Source organism: Protopterus annectens, chromosome 11.part0 (genome assembly GCF_019279795.1).
Source record: "Protopterus annectens isolate FY-2018-M chromosome 11.part0, PAN1.0, whole genome shotgun sequence".
Taxonomy (NCBI): domain Eukaryota; kingdom Metazoa; phylum Chordata; order Ceratodontiformes; family Protopteridae; genus Protopterus; species Protopterus annectens.
Genome location: NC_056745.1, coordinates 201,444,763 through 201,470,553, shown reverse-complemented (window position 1 = coordinate 201,470,553; position 25,791 = coordinate 201,444,763). Strand labels below are relative to the sequence as shown.

At 39.9% G+C, this 25,791-nt stretch overlaps 1 protein-coding gene across 1 annotated transcript in view; it reads right to left on the bottom strand.

Annotated features, from left to right (window-relative positions):
- The window catches only part of ITFG2 (integrin alpha FG-GAP repeat containing 2), a 989,737-nt gene that overhangs the window by 603,875 nt on the left and 360,071 nt on the right, over window positions 1-25,791 (bottom strand). Inside the window, exon 7 of the mRNA XM_044087619.1 lies at window positions 7,614-7,708. Coding sequence (XP_043943554.1) covers window positions 7,614-7,708 — 95 coding nt within the window. The remainder of the gene's footprint in view (window positions 1-7,613; window positions 7,709-25,791) is intronic.

The window sequence follows — 25,791 nt, the reverse complement described above, 5'->3', positions numbered from 1 at the left end:
TGCATGTCCATGTGTTCCCTCAATCAGCAGACAAGTGGATAACTAATTTCTGTTGATGTGTTTTTTTTTTTTTTTAAAGAGCTGGTTGTGGACTTATCATCTAACAATATTTTACATCACATCCCTTTTTAACTGAAAAAATCTTGAAATGACAGGCATAGCAAAACAAAAAAAATATATAGCCAGCCTGATATTCTGAAAGAAAAGCCATTCAAAACATTATAACGTAATAAAAGCATGTAAATAAACCTTTTGTATTTAAATTTTAGAACATCTAATTGCATAAAATAAATAAATTATTTTAAAAAGTGGCTGTCACAGTATACATGGTACATGCTTAGCTACACTAACTGCTCCACCACGGTGAAAGCTGCATTTATAAAAATCAAATCGGAGTGTATGACCTTACTGAGGACGTTTATTTTGCAGTGTGCCTACAGTTTAGATTATTTTGCTGCATCTTTTCCAGCTGAACAGCAGTGTTACATGAATGGGACTGCTTCTAGTGTGACTCATGGTTTGGAACATGGTTTGAGAAGTTTCCTTGGAGGTGTGGATGCAATTTCTAGATATGCAGCCACTTCTGTTGTTTTGAGAAGGAATGTTTAGTTACATAAGCAGAATTTTTCTAAGGATTTAAAAACATTAGACTTTGAATGTTGCTTTAAGTTCTGAATTCATTGTTTGGTCCTACTGCTACCCAGATTCTCAAACAACTGGATGACTGAGGTAAACTGATGCTCAGGATATCCTGAATGTTTCATATTTCTAGGTTCTCTCCTAACATGGCATCCAACTTCAAAGGACAGAGCAAACAAAAATCCCAGCCTAACAAGAATCAAAGTACCAAGAGGAAATGGCAGGAGGATAATAATGCTTCCAAACCATATAAATGGAATTGCTTTCTCAAAAAAAAAAAGGTCAGTCCCCTGCTAAAGAACAACTATGCCCAGACTAGAGCATCCTGTCCCTTTCTCCTGTCCCTAATCCCCTTTCCACTTCCCCCGGCTATTGATCAACCCAGCCGCCTGGCCACAAACAGCCTCAGACAAATGGGTGCTGAGAATAATTCGGAGTATACTTTCAGCAGTGCAGAGAAAATCCTCATCCCTTCACGGGACTCCCCCTGCACTGCCAAGAACGGACACATCTGTTCTGTCCGGTACTCCTTCACATTTTGCAAGCAGGGGTTATAGAACCAGTCCTTACACCACAAAAAGGAAAAGGATTTTATTCCACATTTTCTTTTTTTTTTTTTTTGGTACCTAAAAAGCAGCAATCATGTAGGCCAGTATTAGATATGTCTTATCTAAATACCTTTCTGAAACTACCCAAATTAAAAATGTGCACAGTGCAAATGGTCCTACCCCTTCTTCCAGACCCCTGTTTCATGGTTACTTTTGATCTGAAAGATGCTTATCATCACATTTGAATTGCTCCTAACTTCAGGAAATATCAGAAATTTGCTGTCTCTGGCTAACATTATCAGTTTTCTGCATTACCCTTTATGGCTATTTACTGTGCCTTGAGTATTCACAAAGTGCTTGGCTCCAGTGCTTGCTTAGTGCAGGTCCCAAGGCATCCACATTTTTCATTATTTGGATGACTTTCTGATTTGTACAGAACCTGTTTCCAGGTGTTTAGAATCATTATACAAGATCTTGACCATTTTAGCGAAATTGGACTTCAAGCTAAACCTACAAAAGTCCTGTTTAGCAACAACATCTCAAAGAATTGTCTTACTAGTTTGCATGACACACACAAAAAAATAATGGCCTTTTTAATAGAAGACAAAGTCCTGACTTATCAGAACATTTTCAAGGATTTCTCTCTTCAAGAAGTTGCTTCTCCAAGAGTTTCTCAAAAGTTTAGGCCTCATGGCATTACTGATCCTAATGATACCACTGGCCAGATTCCATATGAGAAAGATTCAATGGTACTTAAAAAGTTGTTGGTCCCAACATATACATTCCTTAGAGTTCCAGGTACCAGTTCTGGAATTCGTAAAATGAGAGTTCCAATGGTGGTGAGATTAGATGTCTCTCAATCCAGGCCTACACTTCTCCCTCCAGATTCCTTTTTAATCAGTCCAGATGGACTCATCAGATTTTGCTTTGGAAACAGTGTCCAGGGAACATCAAGCGCAAGATCTTCGGATGTCACAACGTATATAAACATCAGTGAAATGTTAACAGCGATTCAGGCCTTAAAAGTTCCTCCCTTCTTATGGTCTCCACATCCCCTTTTAGTGGTCACAGACATTACAGTCATGTGGTACCTGAACAAACAAGGGGAGAAACAAGGTCATACCTTCTTTGCCAGTTGGCCTGGGAGCTAGCCTTACAGCATTCTCTGATGCTTCAGTCCTCATACATCCTGTCAGAGCAATATACAGTAGCAGACAGACTAAGCATACCCCAGACGGGCCCTCACAAGTGGAAACTCAGGACAGACATCTTCCTGGATTTTGTCCGGATGTGGAGTACACCTCAATTAGATCTGTTTGCCTACTTCAAAACAGATGGCAAAATTCTGTTTGGGACATGCTTGCAGCTGCAGAAATGCTTTGAGGACAAATGCATTCTCATTCCTTTGGAGAGGAGTGTTCCTTTATGCATTTCCATCCTTTCCACTGATACGCAAGGCACTTCTGAAGACTCAGAAAGAATTACCAAAGATCATGGTGATGACCCCCTTTTGGCCCAGGCAAAGTTTGTTCTCCCTTAAATGGAATTGGCCAAGGCAATTACGGCAAGCTTCCATACACTCTGGATCTTTTCACACAGTATCAGGGCAGAAAGGTGTACTCTAACTTAGAGCAATTGCAAACGACACCCTGGATGATTCTATCTTTTTGTTTTAACACCTTTATTGAATTTTCACTTAAGTGATAGTCAAACATAAACTTATATAAAAGAAAATAAACCTTGTTAACATGTTCACAGTTACAAACATTATACTTCAAATAGATGTTTTTATACAAATATCACTACATAAATTGCTAAATTCCTGCCTTTCATTAAACCTCATCCCTCCTACAAAACATTACTCTGAACACATTGTTCACATAATTTCCATTTTTTTTCTATGTGGTTTGCTCCTACCCTTTTCTAAAGATCCCACTTCCCAGTACTTTTATCTCTGTTACAATATTCACTACTTCAAGTACAGCTGGTTTAGCCACTGATTTCTATTTTCTAGTAATTGCTTTTTTGTCAGCCACCAAAATTAAACTTAACAGGGCCCTACTATGTCTAGGCAATTCACAGCCCGTGTCCCAGCTCTTAGTTACACCCATTTGCTCACCCAGTATTTATGGCAGAGTACTCTGTAGTAAATTATTAGTCTGCCAACCCATTGTATTCCCAAAATATACGTTTCCAGTTACCTCTTTTTTCCCCATCAAACATCCAGCATTTAGCCCACTGTTCCCTTGTAAATTGCTTTTCCAGTTTCTCTTCACAATCTTTTCTAAACTCCTCTAATTGATTCCTATAGTTATTGTGTAATATTTTACATGCCCCTCTAATTATCCCTTTTTAACAGCAGCTTCTACTCTAGTTTCAACTGAAAACTCTACCAGTGCTGGTCTTTCACCGCACTTTATCCCTTGTTGATAAAAATTTGGCTGACCTGTACATAAAACTAAAGGGACTAAAAATATTTTCCACTGCTAGTATCTTGCTATCCATATGCATAAACAAGACCTTCCAGTTTCTCAGTTTTTGTATTATCTTTTGTTTAGTCTCTTCTCACATATCCTTAGCTGCCACTACATAATGCTTTGTATCCCATATTCCTAAATACTTCATTTTATCATATACCCATAAATATAAGTATTGCTGAACCAATTCATGCATGGGTACATAGTTTACAGCTATTGTCTATGTTTTGTCTGCATTTTAGATCCTGAAAAAACCTGAAACTGTATCAGAATGCTCCACAACACTGAGATGTCTTTTTCTGGTTTTACCAGGTACAAAATAATATTGCCTGCAAATAAAGCCAACTTTTCTTGATTACCATACCAACTGTATCCTTAACTTTCTGAGTCTCTTATTTTCTTTGCCAATGGTTTTAAATATAATGGAAATAATAAAGAGAAGAGAGGATTCCCATGCCTGGTTCCTCTGTTCAGACACAACTTTTATCACAGAGTAACCTCCCACTTTGACTTTTGCCAATGATCCCTCACAGATCCTCCTAATTAACCTTAATATTGCATTAGAGAATGCTTTTTCTGTTTCAAGTTCCACCAACAACAGCTGTTTTTTTTCTTACATTCTTCTCCCCTTTGGGTCATCATTGTTCTATTATAGTTGTCACATTTTTGCCTCCCCTCCACAAAAACACACTTTAGATAATTTTTGATTTTGGTCCTTCTTGGTTCTTCCCACTTAGCACTAAAAGCTTGAACAACTTGTTTATCCTACCCCTTATCACAAGGAGTCACTGGGGGGGATTCTGTGTTCTGGAAAGCTCCAAGTGTGGGTTTCTGCAGGTACAGAACCCATAAGCCACTAAGGCAGTGTGAATGATGAACACCTATTGTTACCATTGAAAACGTGACTGTCAACAGAACATCAAGGATGGTCCTCACATACATGCTGGACATGCCAGAGATAAGCAACATCCTCTCTAGCAACTAGCATAAACTTAAGGACCATTCATATTGTAAAGAAAATGTGGTAAGTTGTTCCACATTGATTAAAATAAAGAGCATCTACAGAAAAAGTATCAACTTAAAAAGTTTATTTGGAGAAAACACTGTGAAGGCAGTTGTGATAAATTCATGGGCTATTTCCATGCAGCTACAGTAAAAGTAGTTTATATCCAAGATTCCTTTTCCTGTGACACTAGAGAGAAAAACATCCTGCACACAGCAGAACATAATTTATGCTTGCACTTACAAATACATATACAATACCACAAAGAAAAAAATAAAACTAATGCCCTTTACAGGTGCTCTCAGACGTGTACAGTTTTCATAATTTTTTTTTTTAATTATCTGAATCATGTGGAAACTGATTTAAGAGGGAGGTGACTTAGAAAATGTACTGGACTACAAAGAATACCGTTGGCATGTCCAGTTTAATCCTTCAGTCCCACCATGATAAAAATGATCATTTAAATTTTTGATAAACCTTAAAAACAGAGGAGATTTGACACATTAATTGCTTTAAAGTTGCTTTTAGTGAATGTATTTTACTTTAACAAATAAACAATTTAATATTTTTAACTTAAGTGAATGTGCATCCATTTTTTTACTCATGGCTTGTCTCGTTGTAACATCATTCATTATAGCAAAAAAAGAGAGAAGTTCTTATTTGTTGTACAATGCCTGATTAAGTGTATAGACAAAAACACTTACTCAATGTCTATATTAAAAGTACTTATTACAGATGTCAGTGCTTCTCTGTTTTATTTATTATTAATATTATTTTTTTTAGTTTAGTTCCATGGACTGTACTCTAGCACTTCATTTTATTCAAAACAAAGTTTATCTAGCCTGGCATTCCAAAAGAAATGAATTTCAACAAAAATGTATAATGTAACAAAAGCTTGGTAAAAAGCGTATGCCTTAGTGTACATGTTATGTACCTAACTACACTAACTGTTGTGCCATTGTGAAAGCTGCATTCATAAAAATCATACTAACATAAAACTGGAAAGATGATATTTACACTATATAACAAGAGTATACAAACAAGTACAACATTCATACTGCTGCCTGTATCCCTTCACCCATTACTAGAATATTTTAACGCACAGGTCACATAACTTTGAAGAAAATATATATTTTATTTAATTTTTTGTGGAAAACTGGAATACGTCTCCTTACTCCAAGGTTGTGCAATCTTAGTGTTAAAATATTGCAACAGGAAGGATTTAGGTAGTGCAGCACCCCACATAACTAATTTAGGGGAGCAAATAAGTCCCAGCGATCAACAGACAAATAAATCACCAACCAGTGGCAAAAAAGCACCAGGAATCAGGATACTATGCTGGAAAAGCTAGATTTATTGTAGACACAATAGTTAAGCGCTTTCCACAGTACTTAGACTGTCTTCATCAGAAGTTCAGGTTCTGATGAAGACAGTCATACTGTGAAAGCGCTAACTATGTGTCTAAATCTAGCTTTTCCAGCATAGTATCCTGATTCCTGGAACTAATTTAGGGGGCTTGCCTGGGTCTACTTCATAACGTTGACTGACCAGAGAGTTGACATTCACATCATCCAGAATGGAACATCACAGCTATGCCATCTCAAATGGCCAAAACATTAATTACCCACAACATCAAACAGGGGCAGTAATTGTTCGCTTGAGATTGCAGTACAGTGGTGATTGGGGTTTTGCCCTTTCTCAGCTGTAGTAGGATCTCATAGTTTATATATGTATATGGATTCACTTCAGAATCTCAAAATCACAAAACATCGAATGTCATATGATCGAGACCATATGATCGATGTTTTGGAATATAGAAATTCTGAAATTAAAAAAAAACAACTATTTAAACGTTTCTGCAGGGGGGCTTGTCCCCCTGCACCCTCCACACCCCCACTACTTAAATATGCCAACTTTGAAATCACACTACAGCGACGAAAAGGGAAATCTCCCGTTCCGCACTGTATGCAGATCTCCGTTCAGAATGTCAAAATTCTGAAACCTTCATCATATGGTCTCGACCATATGAATTTCAAGATTTCAGGAGTTCAGGATTCTGAAGGGAACCCATACACACACCCACACACTATGTGTAGAGGGTGTAAGGGTTCAGGGGAGTGTCCCCCTGCAAAAAATATGATTTTGAGGGTAGTCAGTGTTTTGACCACTCAAGGTGGTGTAGATTTGATGTTCTGGTTTCAATTATGTGCATGTTGACAGTTTGGTAAGTCGACTTTGTAACACAGGTCTCTTGTACTCTGCAAAAATATTTATTCTTTGTATCCAGTGTGGCATCGTTATGGCCATGCTTAACAAGTTGAGCTTTCTATCATTTATTCTTTTAGCCAGACTAGTTTATATAGAATGGTATTCAGTTAGTCACAGAACTGCAAAGACACATGCAACGTCTTCTTATATAATATTACTGATCTTTCATTTGCTAAAACAGAGACATAGTACATTTTTTTAATTCAATCAAGGAAAAAAATATTTAAAGGAATATATAATTGCATACCATTTATGCATCTAAATATATTTTGCTGAATAAACAATTTCTGTAGCAGCCTATTTAGTAACCACCTATACTCATGAAAAAGGTTAAAAAAATTAGAAGTTTCTCACGCATGGAGAACAATGGATTTATATTGCTGATTTAGAATCTGTGCCTACTGCATAACTACATACATTATACATAAAAGCTGAGCTGCCTCAAACCTTCAGTGTGCTGAACATACAAATATTTCATTTTTATAGTATTTATAAACTAGAGGTGATGTATTCTGTACTACAGTGCTGTTGCTTACGCAACTTCACTTAAGTTGTCTTGGTAAAAACAGGTTTAACAATGAGTGCCTTCAGATCACGTTTCCTTTTCCGGTGACCAATTTTCTAATATATAAAAAAAAATAATAATTTTATAGCTATAAAAGCTGTGAACATAAATACCTTGTCCAATGCTACCAATCAGGTGAGTAGATACATTCTTGTTGTGAATTCTGCCAGAAGTCTGATGAAGAATGACATCACGAGCAGGGCTGTCACTGTAAAGGAAAGGGAAACCGATGAACACGTCAGAATCGTCTACAAAAGTACTCAGAACAACATCATGCAGCTTATATATCAGCAACAGATCAGAAGACACACAACCCTGTAACATAAAACACAAAGGAAAGTGTAACAATTACAAAGACAATAGTATGTCGTCAATGTAAATAGTTGCAATGCTTTTGCAATTTGAATATTATTGAACTCTTAGTTGCCAGATGTTAGTTATCTCTATGCAACTCCTTCACCACATCAAGTTACATCTGCCAGAGAAAGGTAATGGCTCAACCATTCAATCAGCATGCTAAAAGGCCAGAACTAAGAACATGAAACTATGATAAACACTCATGCACAACTCTAGGAATTTATTTAGGAATGAGTAATACGGTAAAAATACCAGTACTGAAGCATGGCAGATATTATGAGAAAACTTTAATACTGTCATGCCTTATTTTACTTACTACCATAGGCAGCTCCACTGGTATAGACGGATAAAGCCCTGACTATGACCCAGTCAGACCTGCTAGTGGCTCAGCTCTGACAGCTGCTGCAGACAGAAAGGCGAGAAGACAGGAGTGAAATGATTTTGCTAAGTCACCATTCCGCAAAGGAGTGGAGGGGGTGGGGTGCATGTCTGAGTAATCATTTCCAATGCAGAATCCCCAGCAGAGACTGAATATCTAATGAAAGCATTGCCTTTATGGGAGGCAGGGCAGTACTGAGGAGTTCCATTACAAAGCAATTGGCACAGCTACACTAACGACCATTGCATGCCAAACTAAGATGTGGTTACTGGAATGTGCAAAGGAATTTGGGCCTTCAACTTATGAAAATCCCTGGCTCCAGACAGGTGACAGCTCTGCTCTCCACAGTTTGGCTCTTGCCTCTTGGAGGAACAAATGGGCTGCAAGGGGAAGAGGAGAAGGGAGAGCATCACGGTCACTGAAGTGTAGATGAAAAAACAAAGCAAAAAAAGCTTCCTTACTGACAACAGTACTGTAGCAGTAGCCATCCCCACAGCTATGTCTTCACCTGTTAACCTGCATTTAATAAACTGAAGAGTCAGAAACTCATTGATAGTTATTAAAAGAGAGATTATTGAATGAAAACAACCTTAATACTTTTAAGTTTTAATGACAGTCACACCTTCCTGACTCTTCATTTAACTATTTGCTGTTTAACAGATGGGATGGGAATCTGTAACTGTAAGCTCTGTCTTCAAATGCTGCTGTTTCATGCAACTGATTACAGACATTTTGTAGTTTGCCAGACATTAAAAGATGAAATAATACATTTTTCATATAATACTTTATATTTTAATAACTGTCATTATTTACCAAGTCTTCACTTAAAGGAAAATTCTACCCTAGAACTCAAAAATATTTTTTTCCTTTTTATCTTTGTTTTCTGAGCTATTTTAATGCATTAAGATGAAACTAGATGCATCTTAAAAACTGAATATGCTGTCTACAGATTCTTCTGAGACTGACCAGTAACTGCATGGGTTGATACAGCATAGACCATTGAACTGAGAAAGTCTGGTGTAACACCTCATCATGAAAAATCTGGCATGAGTAACGAAGTTGGAGTTTTTGGGTGAGACAGAACCTTGGAGACTTTTTGACATAAAGTAATGATTCTGGAAGTTTGGCTACTTGCAAGGTGGTATCCAAGTGGTATCCTATGAATTCTATCATCTCAACAGGAGTCAGTTTGGACTTTTCCATGTTGTCTGTGATCCCTAGGTGATAGCATAACTGGAGCAAGAAGTCATGTGCTCATATTAGTAGATCCCTCACTGCAGCAGTTACAAGCTATTCACCTAGATACTGGAACACCTGAAACCACTGACATGCATTTGGCGAACACCCAGGGGGCTGTGAAGAGACTGAAAAGCAGTGTCCTGAACTGAAAGTGACTGGCATAGAGCTGAAAGTGAAGGAACCTTCTGGACTATCTGGATATCTTTATGTGATAGTAGGAATCCTGCAAGTCCTTTGAGCACATCCAGTTGTCCTTTATTGGAAGATGCAAAATAGACTGAACCATGAACATCTGGAAATTCATCTATTTTACAAATGATGTGGCTGAGGTCCATTTTTCTTCAGAGACATAAAAAACCTCAAGTAGACTTCCAGACCATTGCTGGTCTGGTGGGACCGCCTGAATGACTCTGTCTAGCAGCTTTGTGATTTCTTGAGCTGCTGCCTTCCTCTGAGGGACTGGAACATTGGGATGCTTTCTCTGTGACTTTTGTGATGGGAAATAAAGATAATGATGTAACCTCTGGCAATCGCTCTCTGCACCCAAAAATCTTGATTGATGATTAACCAGCTATGAAAGTGCAGAGACAAGCATCTCCAACTGTCTCCAGAGTGTGGCAGCTGGGCAACCCTTCAGGAGTACTGGAAGGGTTTGTCAGTGAAAGGGAACTGAAACCCGTAATTCTACGGACCACCTCTGTCATGGGAATGACATCCAATGTCACTGCCCCCCCCCTTTCCCTGAGAGTCTGCCTCCCCCCTTTCCCTGAGAGTCTGCCTCCAGAAGTATCATGTGCAAAGCTCTGACATTTGTGGACCGTAGCCTCTTGCCTCCCTTTTGGTTCTGGGAGAAGGTCCTTTGAAGAGGTGGAGAGTAGACTTTTGCCATCTTGTTCACTTCTAGTGAGCATGTCCATCAGTCTGGGTCCAAAGAGGGTGGACCCATTATAAGGGGCATTCAAAAAGGACATATTGAAGTTCTGAGTAAAACTGCAGACACATATCCAGTCATGTTGACATACAGCAATGCTGTTACATGCTGCTCCAGAAGTAACATTCACCACATTAAATAAGTGCATGGACACACTGGATTTGTTCTTTTAGTGTAGCCAACCATAAATCCACAGTCTTATGGGACTCTCCAGTCAAGAATCCTGAGAGGTATTTAGACAGTTGCTTGGTCAAGTCTCTCTCTAAAATTTTGCTAACAGAGCTAAATAGTTCAGCACATATAACACAAACATCACTGAAGTGTAAACCCATTTTCTAAATCTGTCCTAAGTCCTGGACTTACTGTTAGGGGAATGGACAGAAGAGCTCTCCTCTAATGGCTGCTTTTTGAGGCTGTCACCACCAGAATGACATCTACTATGACCACTTTGCTGCACTAGGGTCTGTGTTGTTGGGAAACCAAAATCTTGTCAGGTTTTTGTGACATGGACTTCACTATGTCTCACTTGGGTTTATTTCCAGATTTTTTGATCGAGGAAGAACCTGAGAGGGAAGAGGCCAATTGCCCTGTTATGGATCGGAGAAGGCCTTTTAACATTAACATTAACATTAATATATATATATATATATATATATATATATATATATATATATATATATATATATATATATATATATATATATATAAGGTCCCCTTCACATAGTTGACTCTTCAGAAAGTCGACTTTTATATGACCAAGACCATATGATCAAATTTCGAAAAGTCGACCATGGGGAACCACTATCTCCGTACAGTGCGGAATGGGAAAATTTCCTCTTCTGCACTGTAGTGCGATCTTGGAGTTGATATATTTAAGTTACGGGGGATGTGGGGTTTATTTTACATGGTCGACTTTTCGAATGTCGATCATATGGTCTCGGCCATATGAAAGTCAACTTTCAGAAGGGTCCGACCATGTAAAGTAGACCCATATATTTATATATATATATATATATATATATATGTATATATATATATATATATATATATATATATATATAGGTTATAACACCGACAGCACACAACATCGACAACGACATCACCGACACCACATCATCGACAGCTCACAAACACGACACCACACACACTCAACACATCATCACAACAACCAATAAACAAAACAAATTCCCTGACCAAAAACCACACACACAACACAAGCACACGTAAATCCTAACAAACAAACACTAAACCTTACATACACAATTATCCACTACCCTAACTGAAACCCTAACCCTAAGGTCCGTCACTATCGCACACTAACCTAACCGGCTCCTGACCCTAACTCACTTAACCCGCCCTAACCCAAACAAAGTCACTACTGCACCCTTACCTAACTCGCCTAACCTAACTCACTTAACCGCTAACCCAAAACATTCACTACTGCACCCTTACCTAACTTCGCCCCTAACCTAACTCATAACCGCTAACCTAACTACTGCACCCTTACCTAACTCGCTAACCTAACTCACTTAACCCACCCCTACCCCTACAGACCGCCAACATCGCACACTTACCTTACTCGCACCCTAACGTCCGTCACTACCGCATACTTACACATCCTTTCCCCATCTCGGTGTTCTCCGCGTCGGTGTTTTCATCTGTCGATCTTCTCGCGTCGGTGATTTTGCTGTCGGTCTTCTCATCTGTCGACGTTGTAACCTAGACCCATATATATATGTATACACACACGCACACACACACACACACACACACACACACACACACACACACATATATATATATATATATATATATATATACAAAGAGAGAGAGAGAGACATACACACATTTTATATACATACACACACATATCAATATGTATCTAATAATATATATATATATATATATATATATATATATATATATATATATATATGTGTATGTAATATGTATGCCCATCTCAATACCAAAAGATTGCCAAATTCCGGTAATCATGGCCACACAGGTAGAAACCGCACTCTCCAAAGCTAAGAATACACATCCATGGGACCAGATGACATCTCGGGTTGTGTGCTACATGAACTACAAAATTAACTGGCACCTCACCTAAGTGTCATGTTTAATCATAGCCTCACCTCAGGCTTTGTGCCCACTGAGTGGCGCACAGCTACAGTTATTCCACTCCACATGGGGGGGATCCACCTTAGATCCCGGGAACTGCTGGGACAACGAGCCTGATCTGCAAGGGTATGGAACTTATAAACAAAGACATTGGCAACCTTCAAACACTGGACCCCACCCAGTTTGGGTTCGTGAAGGGCCGATCTTGTCTCCTGAACCTGAATGACTTCTTCGAATCAGTCTCCAGGGCTGTGGATGAGGGTAAGGCAGTCCCACACAGCCTATCTGGACCTCGGCAAAGCCTTCGACACCATCCCCAACTCTGGAATCATAAATAAAAATACTAAGCTGGGCATAAATCCCTATGTCACTCAATGGGTTGCCAACTGGCTTACTGACAAAACCCAGACTGTAAAAGTAGCCGACTCCAAATCCAACTCCAGACAAGTGACAAGTGGAGTACCTCAGGGTTCAGTCCTGGGACCACTCTTGTTTGGCATCTACTTCTCTGAATTACAGGCCAACACTAAGGGACTCTGGCTAACAAAGTTTGCAGATGACTGCAAACTGGGAGCAGTTACTGAATCCCCAAATGATGTGGATATTCTACTAAAGGGCCTTACAGAAACAGATGCTTGGTGCCAGAGCCATGGGCTTAAGCTCAATGCCAAGAAATGTATAGTTATCCCCTTTGGGAAAATCCATGTACCAATGAATTACCACATAGGTGGCAGTACACTAAACACCGAAAGTGTGATGAGAGACTTAGGGACACAGGTGGACAGTGGTCTCACCTTCGATAACCACATCACCACAACAGTCAGGAAATCCTTCTATGTGGCACACCTCATCACTAAGGGCTTTTCATCCAGAAAAAAGGAGGTCATTATCCCACTGTACTCATCCCTCATTAGACCCATTATAGAGTACAATGCCCTATTTTGTATGTACCTCACAAGACATCTGCAACAGCTGGAAAGGCCGCAGAAATACCTCATTAAAGGAATCACCGGCCTAAAGCAGATGCCCTATGCTGACAGTCTAAAAAAATTCCAGCTATACTCTGTGGAATATCATCTACTCAGAGGCGATCTCTGCTTAACATACAAGGCAATGTCAAACCCTGGGCTGTTGGACATGCTCCACTTAAAGAAATCCCAATCCCTCAGAGTCACATGCTCCAGGGATCTAAACCTTGTCATTTCAATGAACAAAACATGCTGGAGGGATAGGTTCCTGACCCAGAGACTCCTCATACTCTGGAACAGACTGCCCATACATGTCAAGCAGAGCGCCTCCTTGGTCCTCTTCAAGAGGAACCTTGACGATTGGATGGGAGATAGGAAATTCACCCCGGGGATCACGTCAGTCGCCCTGGTAGACAGTGGTCCAGGGAAGTAAATATTGTGGGAAGAAATATCCGGGGAATTGTTACGGCTAGGCTTGTATAGGCCCTAGGGCCTATAGCCTTGTACCAACCTACATATATATATATATATATATATATATATATATATATATATATATATATATATATGCATTTACACACACAAACACACACACACACACACACACATATATATTTATCAAGACTATGCACCACAAATTACTGAAAAAAGGAAGAACAAGGAAATAAAGTTATCTGTCAGAAGAAAGGGATAGAAAAATCACTTATCTTGACTAAGGAAGCAACAACAGCGCTGAGCCCTTGGACCATGTCTGATTCGAACAAGTGGCAAAAGAAAGCTGGGAATCTGTGAGTAAAGGAGGGGAATTATGGGTAAAGTGGGAGAGCTTGAGCCTTGGAACCAAGAGTCTGAAAGTTGCCAGCTTCGGATCTGGTCAGATTCAGTATACCAACAATTGAGGAAGACAGAAAAGACATCGGATCTAGAACAACAGCACATTGTCATAATTTAGTAAAGCTGGCTCAGTCACAACAGACATGAAAAAAATAAAAGAAAGAACTTCAGCTACAGATAAGAGTTGAAATATAAACACATATGAAGCCAACACACAAACATGCCAAGTTAATTTTTACACATAAAAACAGTACTCATAATCCTTTAATAAAGGTCATGCAGTAGTAAAATATTATAAATATGGCAATATAGTAGAGGAACATGGGAGACTTCTGAAAACTAACAGTATGCAACAGGAAACTACAAACACTTGAACACAAATTAAACCTACAAACAGAAAAACAACAAATAACATTTTGATATACTTTCACTCCCTCCCCAAAACACACACACAGCGCAACCTATTTGGCTTCTCCAAGTGCCAGAAAAGGGAACAAAAAAATATAGACAAGAAAGACAAAACCCTTACTGCCTACATAAACAAAAAAGAAAATCACAATAAACCAGGACAAAACAAATACATCAGATATAACAGGTACCAACAGAAATCTGAGAATTGTGACTGCAATCCTCAGAACAGAGATAATTTAAGTGTAAACAGGGGAATATATACTTTATAGCTCAAGCGCCTACTCTTGGGTGGCCACGGTGGTGCAGTGGTTAGCATTGCCGCCTCACAGCAAGAGGTTCTCCGGTTCGATCCTCGGCTGGGGTGCCTTCTGTGCGGAGTCTGCATGTCCTCACTGTGGTCGCGTGGGTTTCCTCCGGGTGCTCCGGTTTCCTCCCACATCCCAAAGACATGCTGCAGGTGGATTGGATACTCTAAATTGGCCCTAGGTGTGCGTGTGAGTGTGCCTTCTGTGGAAGGTTGGGTGCCGGGCTGGCAACTCGACACCGTAAAACTCTACTGCCATTCAATGTGCGGACAAGGTGATCCGCTGTGGCGACCCCTAACCGGGAAAAAGCCGAAAGAAGAAGAAGAAGAAGCTCAAGCGCCTACTCTTACCCATAATCCCCTAACTACTTGTGAGTTATCCAAAATCTCATTTGCCACTTCAGCAATAAGACATGGTCATCATTAGCTCAAGCAAGTTGGTTGATTTTCTGTGATAAATATATTCCATGTCCTCACTTTTTGTCTAGTTTCTTGATAGGGTTTGTCTCTATCATCCTTCCCTTATTAAAAAAAAAAAAATATATATATATATATATATATATATATATACATACATACATATATATATATATATATATATATATACACACACACACACACACACACACACATACACACACACACGTATATACCAAGGCAGGGCTATCCACCTGGCAGTGTAAACCTTGGCTCTATATGATTGTCACTGTTGGAGTGACACCCTGACCCCATGTGGGGAAAAAAGGGGCTGTGGATGGATGGAGATATATGTATCTACTTTAACAGATCGAATTAACACAACAGCGAAATTTAAATAATTGAGATGAGAAAATCAAACGTCCCATACCACCAAAAAATCATTTGGAGAAATTAGACACTACTCTCAACACCCAATATGGGGTTACGAAAAGAAAATCCAAAGTGCAAACACCAAAAAACACCAGTAAAATGCAGAAAAAAACGATCCAGGCACCTCCAGGTTCACACTCCTTTATTATGAAACTAAAAATTAAGCTCTTTCGTCTCTGCCAATGGAGACTTCATCAGAACAATGAAGTTAATAGTCCAAAGCACTTTATATAGCCATTTTAAACATGATAGACCACTCATCTGACCAATCCAAACATTGAATGTCACAAAGATGCAACTTCCCAATAGACTGTTAAAAACTCTATCCCCATTTTGTTTAAAAGAACATATATTTTACCAGTACAAAATACTTCTTATTAAAACATTTCTCATAAAAGTTTTGTATTTTATATATATATATATATATATATATATATATATATATATATATATATATATATATATATATATATATATATATACATAGATATATATACATATTTATTCCTGTCAAAAACCATAACAAAACAAATCAAATTTTGTTTGCTTTTTCAAGTAGCATAAGAATGATGGATATAATGTGATTAATCCCTGGGGGTAACATAGATGCCAATCTTATCTGCTACTCAGTTTCTTTTTTTTAACAAACTTCTCCAGTCACCAACCTGAGGTTCAGGTTTTACATGCTCCAAAATACCAAACACAAACTTTTTAAAATTCAAACAATTCAAGGAATGCTTAAACAAACCATTATTTTGTTTTTTTATTTTTTATATCATTTTTATGTTCATATATTCTATTCTTGAAGGGACCGCTCATTCTTGCCTACATAGAATGTGCAACATGTGGAACAAGTAGCTAAATGCACCTCTCTACTGGTGGCACAATTTCCCTTCTGAAATTTTATCTCACTTTGGAATCTATTATTCAGTGTTATACTAACCTTCCTGTTTTATATAAGGGCATTGATGGCAAGCACCACACGGTTTGGTTCCACAATCAGAATCTACCCTGGACTGTATTTTATGCTCAAACAACCTTTTAAAATTTGCTCCTGTCTTATTAACAAACCTCGGACCTTCCCCCACTTTTTCTAACACCTCACTGTTTACCCTAAAAATATTCCAATTTTTTTGAAGGGCTTTTTAATTTCAACTGTTAAATGATTGTGTACAAGTATACATGCCTTTTTGTATTCATCTTTATTGACAAGTGATGTGTTAATTTCTTTTTCTAAACCCACACCTACTAGGGGTTTATAAATAATACCCCATTTCTCATACACTTCCTTTGTTATTTCTAACAACCAATTCCTGGGGTAAGGTTGTTTGAGCATAAAATACAATCCAGTAGAGTGGTACATTTAACTACTTGTTCTACATGTTGCACATTCTATATAAGCAAGACCAAGCATTCCCTCAAGAACAGAATATATGAACATAAATATATATACACACACACACACACACACACACACACACACAGAGCTAAATTTCTTAACTTTTAGTGTTAACGCTTGGCCCTTAAGCCCTTGTTCTGTTCTTTTACCTTGAGGTATATCTTTATTACCATTGTCGGTATTTCTCTATCTCACACTGCCTTCTCTTTTTGGAAATAAATGTTGGGTATTATTGTGGTAGTTATGATTTGTGTTAAGATGTCAGAGAAACCTACTGGTTTCAGAAGATGCTCTTCTTGTAGACATAAGATCCCAAAGTTGGACAGTCATTCATTATGTGAACTGTTTAGGTCAAGGATATATTGAAGTTTCATGTGACAATTGTGCTAGCTTTAATAACACAGCATTGGCTGAAAGAAAGTATAAGCTGATATTGAGCAGTCTAGTCCCATCTTCTGCCTCTTCAGATTCTGTAACACCATCTTCCTCTAAAAAGTCTTTGGGGGCTACAGCAGAGAGATCTAAAGAACTGAGGAAGCACTATCCCCCCCTCAACTTCTCTGGGCTAGGCTCCGCCCGATGTCATCTCTGACCATCTCCAACAGGTCAACTCCAACGAAAACAAAACCAAAATCATCTGATCTGTCTCCTCATTCAGATCTGATCAGGTCCAAATCGAAATATCCTACGTTTTCTTCTGAACCAATCTCTTTGAGGCTTCACTCTCCCTTCTTGCAAGACATGCTTTGAAGAGATTACTTTCCACCAACTCCATCATCTTCTCTCAAAGCATCCAGGAGCTTAACAGAAGTGGATGTGGACAGGATGGTGAAATTTCTTAGAACCCAGATTTAGTTGGGTGTTTTACCAGCTCCGGCTCCCCATCAGACCTGTGAGCCTCTCCATCTCTCAACCACAGGCTTTAGCTCCTTCTCCGATCTGTCCTATGGTATCGTAGCTTTTGGACCTGAGATTCCCAAGCATGTCTATGTCAGACCTAAAACTTGTTGTTTTTCCACTCCAACACTTTCTCTGACCCAAAGAGGTTCAACGTTGTCAGATCCAGAAAGATCTTGAGGCCACAGTGCTGGCACTGGATCAAGTGGATTGGGATCAACTACAAAGGTTTCAGAGCGATCCCTTACTGTTGGAGCTTTGGCACTGGACTGCTCTGCTCCAACCTCTACCTCGAGACTGTAGCCAAGGGTGATTAGGTTTCTTCCCTCACAGGCTTCTTCAGTCCTGATGGGGGTATGGTCGAGGCCCCCCATTGCTTTGGCAACGTAGTGCGGACAGCTTACTCCTCATCATTGGAAAAAACTGCTATTCCCCTTAGATTCACTCTACACCCAACTACCTTCTGTGGAAGCTGGATCTCTTCATCCTGACCCATCAGGATAGCCAGCCAGATCAAACCTTGAGACAGTCCTCATTCATGACACTGCTGGTACTTCTGAGTCCTCTTCAGAAATTCCCAACGAAGAGCCCCCTTGTAAGCGGATGTACAAGAGGAGGAACACAGACTCCCAACAAGAGTCTTTAAATGAAGACACTGACTTTGATGTAGGGAAAGGGTCCCCCAGATCACCCCCTTAGGATGTTTCTTTCAGAGAGATTCTCAAACTTCTGAAAAAGAAAGTAGGTTGGTCTTCTGACCCCCCCCCCCCTTTCCCAAAAGAAGTCAGTGCTCTGAGGATTTTGGGACTGGCATAGCTATGACTTGGGTAATTTCTCCCTGGCAAATGATCATGATGCCACAGAGGCTATCATATACCATTATCCCTTGCCCCCCCCAAAAAAAAAATACAACAGAAAAATTTCCAACGTTCCACACAATCACAGGAAAGCCGTAGCTACAGAAATAAAAAAGCTGCTACAAAAAAAGAGTCATCCAACCGGTCCTGCCAGATCAGCTAGAGTCTGGAACTTATTCAAGATTCTTTCTGATGCCAAAGAAGACGGAGGACTTCAGACCAGTTTTGGATCTCAGCAATCTAAAATCAGTTTGTGAAACACTCAAAGTTTTGGAAGGTCATGGTTCAGCTGATCCTGCCTCTTTAAGGAAGGATGACTGGATCTGCTCTACAGATCTTCATGATGCATTCTATCATATTAAGATACACAGGTGATCCAGAAGACACCGGCACCTACAGCTGGCAGCCAGTCACTACCAGTTCACAGCCCTTCCCTTTGGTCCCACCTCAGCCCCAGGGTGTTCATTAAATGTACGGCAGAGGTTGTAGCTCACCTAAGACTGCAAGGATTCTGTGGTTTCCATATCCAGATGGCTTGCTCCTATCTACTGCCACTGAGCTGCTACCAATTCAATCCAGGGACCACTTGCTCCATCTTTCCTCACAGCTATGCTTACTATTAATTATTCCAAGTCCCACCTTGCCCAGTACAAACTCTGGAGTTTATTAGTGCCCGTCTAGATGCAAAATCACAAGTAGCAAGTCTTCCTCAATCAAGACTGGAGACCTTAGCAAAACAGGAACTACATGCCCTTACTCTTCGTTCACCTCCAGCCAAACTAGTTCTACAAGTATTGTGTCCTATTGTAGCCTCCATAGTTCTAGTTCCTTTGGTGCATTTTCACAGTGGACCACGCAATATAGTGGTCAATCATGCATCAGTCAGTGTCATCTCTCATTCACATCACAGAGGTTTGCAGACAACACATAGTATGGTGGTTTCATGTAGAAAGTTTCCCAGGCTGCCCCTTCATACTCCCTTCCCCCAATTTCACAGTGATTACAGGGACCTCCCAACTGGGGTGCAGGGGCATTACTTGGGAAGGACAATCCAGAGTATGTGCACTCAGACAGAGGACAACCTTCACATCAATGTTCCAGAAATTACAGCAGTCCAATACGCGTTGCAGGCATTTCAAGATGTTCTACCTCTAGGGATGGTTACAATTCAGATGGACATGACAGTAGTCTAGTACATCAACAAACAAGGGGGAAGCAGATCTTACCCACTTTGCAGGGAGGCAATGAAAATGTGGTAATGGGTGATTTCTTCTGTCCACTTTCTCCTGGCAAAGCATATTCTGGGGAAAAACAATGTGCTAGCAGACAAACTAAGCAGGTCCATTTTAATCCCTCACTAGTGGTCTCTCAACCACTAAGTGGCAGATATGATCTTTCGCCAATGGGGTCATCCGTGCTGTGACCTTTTTTCCTCTCACCTGAAAACCAAGTGCAGCAGGTACTTTGTCCTGATCCGCCACAGAGGGGGAGTCATTGAGAGATGCTCTAGTTCACAATTGGCCCTCCAGTCTACTATAGTCCTCTCCTCCCACTCCTCTTATCCCCAAGTTTTTTCAGAAAGCTCATCAGCTGAAGAGCAAAGTGATCCTCACCGCTCCATTCTGGCCAAGCCAAGTATGATTCCCCTTCCTTTGGCCTTGTTTTCTTCATCCTCCATATGTGTTGTATCCTCTTTAGGGACCCTCTGTCTCATTCGGACATTCTATCCCTCATACTGACCTCATAGTTTCTCCAAATCCTGTGATGGCTAGGTTTTCCACCCCTGTTCACCACATTCTTATGTCTTGCCAAAAAGCTTCCACTAGGAAACTTTATAATAGTAAATGGAAAAGATTCTCTATTTGGGCCCTTCAGAGACAGTTAGACCCTTTTTCTGTGCCTGTTCCAGCTATTCTCGATTTTCTAGCATCTATCTTCAGCGAAGGAGCTAATTATTCGACTGTTAAGGTGCAAACTGGCTGCCAAATCAGATTTTCACACTGGTGTAGTCAGTTCTTCATTACCTTCTCTAAAGTTATGTAAAGCCTTCCTTAAGGGGGCCTTACCACTCCACCCTCCAATAAAAGATCCTTTGCCTCCATGGAACCTTATGCTGGTTCTTCAGGCCCTTACTCAGCCTCTCTTCAAACCTTCAGCAAAAACTGAGTTAATTCTTGTCCTGGAAAACAGTTTTTCTAGTGGCCATTACCTCAGCTAGATGGTTATCAGAACGCCAAGCACTTTCTTCTCAACCACCTTACCTGATATTTCACAAAGAAAGGGTATCACTTTGGACTAACTCTTCCTTTCTGCCTAAGGTGGTGTCAGAAGTTTAACCTCAGTCAGTGAATCAACTTACCAGTTTTCTTTCCAAAATTCTCTAACAAGGGAGAATATATGCTTCATTTACCCAGGGGCGGCTCGTGGCATAGGGCTGCCGGACTGCAGCCCCCTCAAAAAGAAAAAAAGAAAGAAAAAGAAATGAAAAAATAAAAAAAATATTTTTTAAAATTAGGACTTGCATGCATAGACCGAGTCCCGGCTTATCGGTCTATCGCATGCTCAGGGCAGCCGGCCGTCCCCATAGGGGACACAGGCGTCTGTGCACTTTACAGTGCACAGACCGCCAGGATATGGGACGCGTCCGGACTGCAAGAGGAGCAGCAGGGACTCGGGACAGTGCCTCAGGGATCTCGTCGTCGGGAAGGAGCATGTGGATCTCGGGTCTTCAGTATTGCGGGAAGGATGTATGGATTGTCTGGACGTTAACTCTGGATGTATTCATTCAGGATTCAGGTAAGGTGCCTTTCAATTTACAATGTTTATTTTTCTTTGTGTATGGTGCTTGTGCTTTACTGGAGTTTGTGTATGGTGCTTGTGCTTTACTGGAGTGTGTGTGTGTGTGTGTGTGTGTGTGTGTGTGTGTGTGTGTGTGTGTGTGTGTGTGTGTGTGTGTGTGTGTGTGAAAATGCCCCAGGTGCTTATGGTGGTGTGGTAGGGAATGCCTCAGGCTTGAACCCTGTACCCTGTATGCAGGTGTTAAAGACTTGAGTTCCCTACCCACCACCATTTGTAAAAAATTTCAGATTTTTACCTCATATTTGATCTGATCTGTTCCTCATAATATCTGTGGTTTGTAAATGTTGTAATGCTTGATATTTGATGGTGTAGTAGTAGCATTGTTGCCTCACAGCTGCAGGTTCTTGGGTTTGATTCTTGGCTGGGGTTCCTTCTTTGTGGGTCTGTATCTTCTCCCTGTGTTTGTGTGGGTTTGCTTTTGTGCCCTCCCATGTTACAAAGACATGTCTGCATTATTTCTTCCTGGGCCTCCGCTGAAAATTTGTTTATTTGTTCCAAGTCAGACTGTCCTGATTAAAAATGTTAAATAAAATTGATAGGCAGTTGAATCTCAGACTTAAGGGTTTCTGAATGTTTAATTCCCCGCGTATTTGGTGGTGCAGTGGTAGTATTGTTGCCTCACAGCTATAGGTTTTCTGGTTTGATTCTTGGTTGGGGTGGCTTCTGTGTGGAGTCTGCATCTCCTGCCTGTGTTTGTGTGGATTTGCTCTGGTGCCCTGCCATTTTACAAAGATGTGTCTGCAGTTTTAATCCCTCGTCTCTGCTGAAAATTGTTTTTTGTTCTGTCCAGTAAATTTGACAGGCATTTGAATTTCAGACTTCAGGTTTCTGAATGTTTAATTCCTTGCAGATTTGATGGTGCAGTGGTAGTATTGTTGCCTCACAGCTATAGGTTTTCTGGTTTGATTCTTGGTTGGGGTGGCTTCTGTGTGGAGTCTGCATCTCCTGCCTGTGTTTGTGTGGATTTGCTCTGGTGCCCTGCCATTTTACAAAGATGTGTCTGCAGTTTTAATCCCTCGTCTCTGCTGAAAATTGTTTTGTTCTGTCCGCAGTAAATTTGACAGGCATTTGAATTTCAGACTTCAGGTTTCTGAATGTTTAATTCCTTGCAGATTTGATGGTGCAGTGGTAGTATTGTTGCCTCACAGCTATAGGTTTTCTGGTTTGATTCTTGGTTGGGGTGGCTTCTGTGTGGAGTCTGCATCTCCTGCCTGTGTTTGTGTGGATTTGCTCTGGTGCCCTGCCATTTTACAAAGATGTGTCTGCAGTTTTAATCCCTCGTCTCTGCTGAAAATTGTTTTTGTTCTGTCCAGTAAATTTGACAGGCATTTGAATTTCAGACTTCAGGTTTCTGAATGTTTAATTCCTTGCAGATTTGATGGTGCAGTGGTAGTATTGTTGCCTCACAGCTATAGGTTTTCTGGTTTGATTCTTGGTTGGGGTGGCTTCTGTGTGGAGTCTGCATCTCCTCCATGTGTTTGTGTGGATTTGCTCTGGTGCCCTGCCATTTTACAAAGACGTGTCTGCAGTTTTAATCCCTGCTGAAAATTGGTTTTGTTCTGTCCGCAGTAAAATTGACAGGCATTTGAATTTCAGACTTCAGGTTTCTGAATGTTTAATTCCTTGCATAATTGATGGTGCGGTGGTAGTATTGTTGCCTCACAGCTATAGGTTTTCTGGTTTGATTCTTGGTTGGGGTGGCTTCTGTTTGGAGTCTGCATCTCCTGCCTGTGTTTGTGTGGATTTGCTCTGGTGCCCTGCCATTTTACAAAGATGTGTCTGCAGTTTTAATCCCTCGTCTCTGCTGAAAATTGTTTTGTTCTGTCCGCAGTAAAATTGACAGGCATTTGAATTTCAGACTTCAGGTTTCTGAATGTTTAATTCCTTGTATAATTGATGGTGCAGTGATAGTATTGTTACCTCACAACTATAGGTTTTCTGGTTTGATTCTTGGTTGGGGTGGCTTCTGTCTGCATCTCCTCCCTGTATTTGTGTGGATTTGCTCTGGTGCCCTGCCATTTTGCAAAGACGTGTCTGCAGTATTAATCCCTGCATCTCTGCTGAAAATTGTTTTGTTCTGTCCGCAGTAAAATTGACAGGCATTTGAATTTCAGACTTCAGGTTTCTGAATGTTTGATTCCTTGCAGATTTGATGGTGCAGTGGTAGTATTGTTGCCTCACAGCTATAGGTTTTCTGGTTTGATTCTTGGTTGGGGTGGCTTCTGTGTGGAGTCTGCATCTCCTCCATGTGTTTGTGTGGATTTGCTCTGGTGCCCTGCCATTTTACAAAGACGTGTCTGCAGTTTTAATCCCTGCTGAAAATTGGTTTTGTTCTGTCCGCAGTAAAATTGACAGGCATTTGAATTTCAGACTTCAGGTTTCTGAATGTTTAATTCCTTGCATAATTGATGGTGCGGTGGTAGTATTGTTGCCTCACAGCTATAGGTTTTCTGGTTTGATTCTTGGTTGGGGTGGCTTCTGTTTGGAGTCTGCATCTCCTGCCTGTGTTTGTGTGGATTTGCTCTGATGCCCTGCCATTTTACAAAGACGTGTCTGCAGTATTAATCCCTGCGTCTCTGCTGAAAATTGTTTTTGTTCTGTCCGCAGTAGAATTGACCGGCATTTGAATTTCAAACTTCATGTTCTTCAGAATACATAGTAGCACAACCTTTTTTCTAGCAATTTTCTAAGTTTATAAGATGAATATTTTAAATTTGTCCCTATTTTGGGACTGTATTCCCCCATTATTGGCTTCGTCCAGGTTTTTGTGCTAAGGTTGACAGCTATGGCAAGAACTGAATTCACTGAATATGGACTGTAGAATTGTGCATATTTACTGATAAAGGTGCACTGTAGAATTGTGCATATTTACTGATAATGGTGGACTGTAGAATTGTGCATATTTACTAATAATGGTGGACTGTGGAATTGTGCATATTTACTAATAATGGTGGACTGTAGACTTGTGTATATTTACTAATAATGGTGGACTGTGGAAGTCTGAGTAGACTTTTTTATGATAAATGTTCTCAACTGGGCAGTTTTGCCATTATGGGTGCATATGTTTTGTTTCATTGCTTACTGGAAAAATGTTCAAAACAAATTTAAAACACCCTCTAACAAGTGTACTGTATTGTACAAGGAATATAATTTTAGTACAATGAGGAAGGTGTATCAAAGAGCACATGTATGTTTCATATGCAAGGGGCCTATGATTGAAAACAGCCCAAAATTAATCTTTATCTGCCACTGGCAAAATGTATTTTCTTTGAATGTGGGTTTCAATGAATGTGAGTTTCAAGGGCAGAGAAGTTTTAATGCTAAGTTTTCATTGTGAGACTGCATTGCTTTGTTTAACAGATTACTTAATGTTTGTGCTGTAAAATACAAAATAAAACTTTCAAATGAAGTCCAATCATTGAAGTAAAGCAGTATGCACATTAGTGTTTATGGTAAATGGAGTGAAATAGCCAAGTAATGGTTAATTGGAATGGCTGCAGAGGCTCCAGTTCAACCATTATTTTGTCAGGGGAAGGGCAGCAAACTCAGACAGGCCCAGCTGAACTATACCTCCCAACTGTCCAGATTTTCAAAGAATGAATAGATTTTTGCTTCTTATTTTTGGTTTGTTGTTCATAAAATTTGTAGTTTTAATTCCTAAATGATTTGCCAGAAGTCACTAAATAATAAGTTTCAGACTTCATAACCTTCATAAAATGCATGTTAAAGTAAGAGCCGTTCTATCAACTGTCTCAATTTATACAAGAGCAATTTTTAGTACTGTTTATATGTGCCCCAATATATTTGGCCTTGTTCAGATTTACTGCATTAACAGGTTGAGAGGTACATGCAAATAAATTGCTTTATAGAATTAGGCATAGCCAAC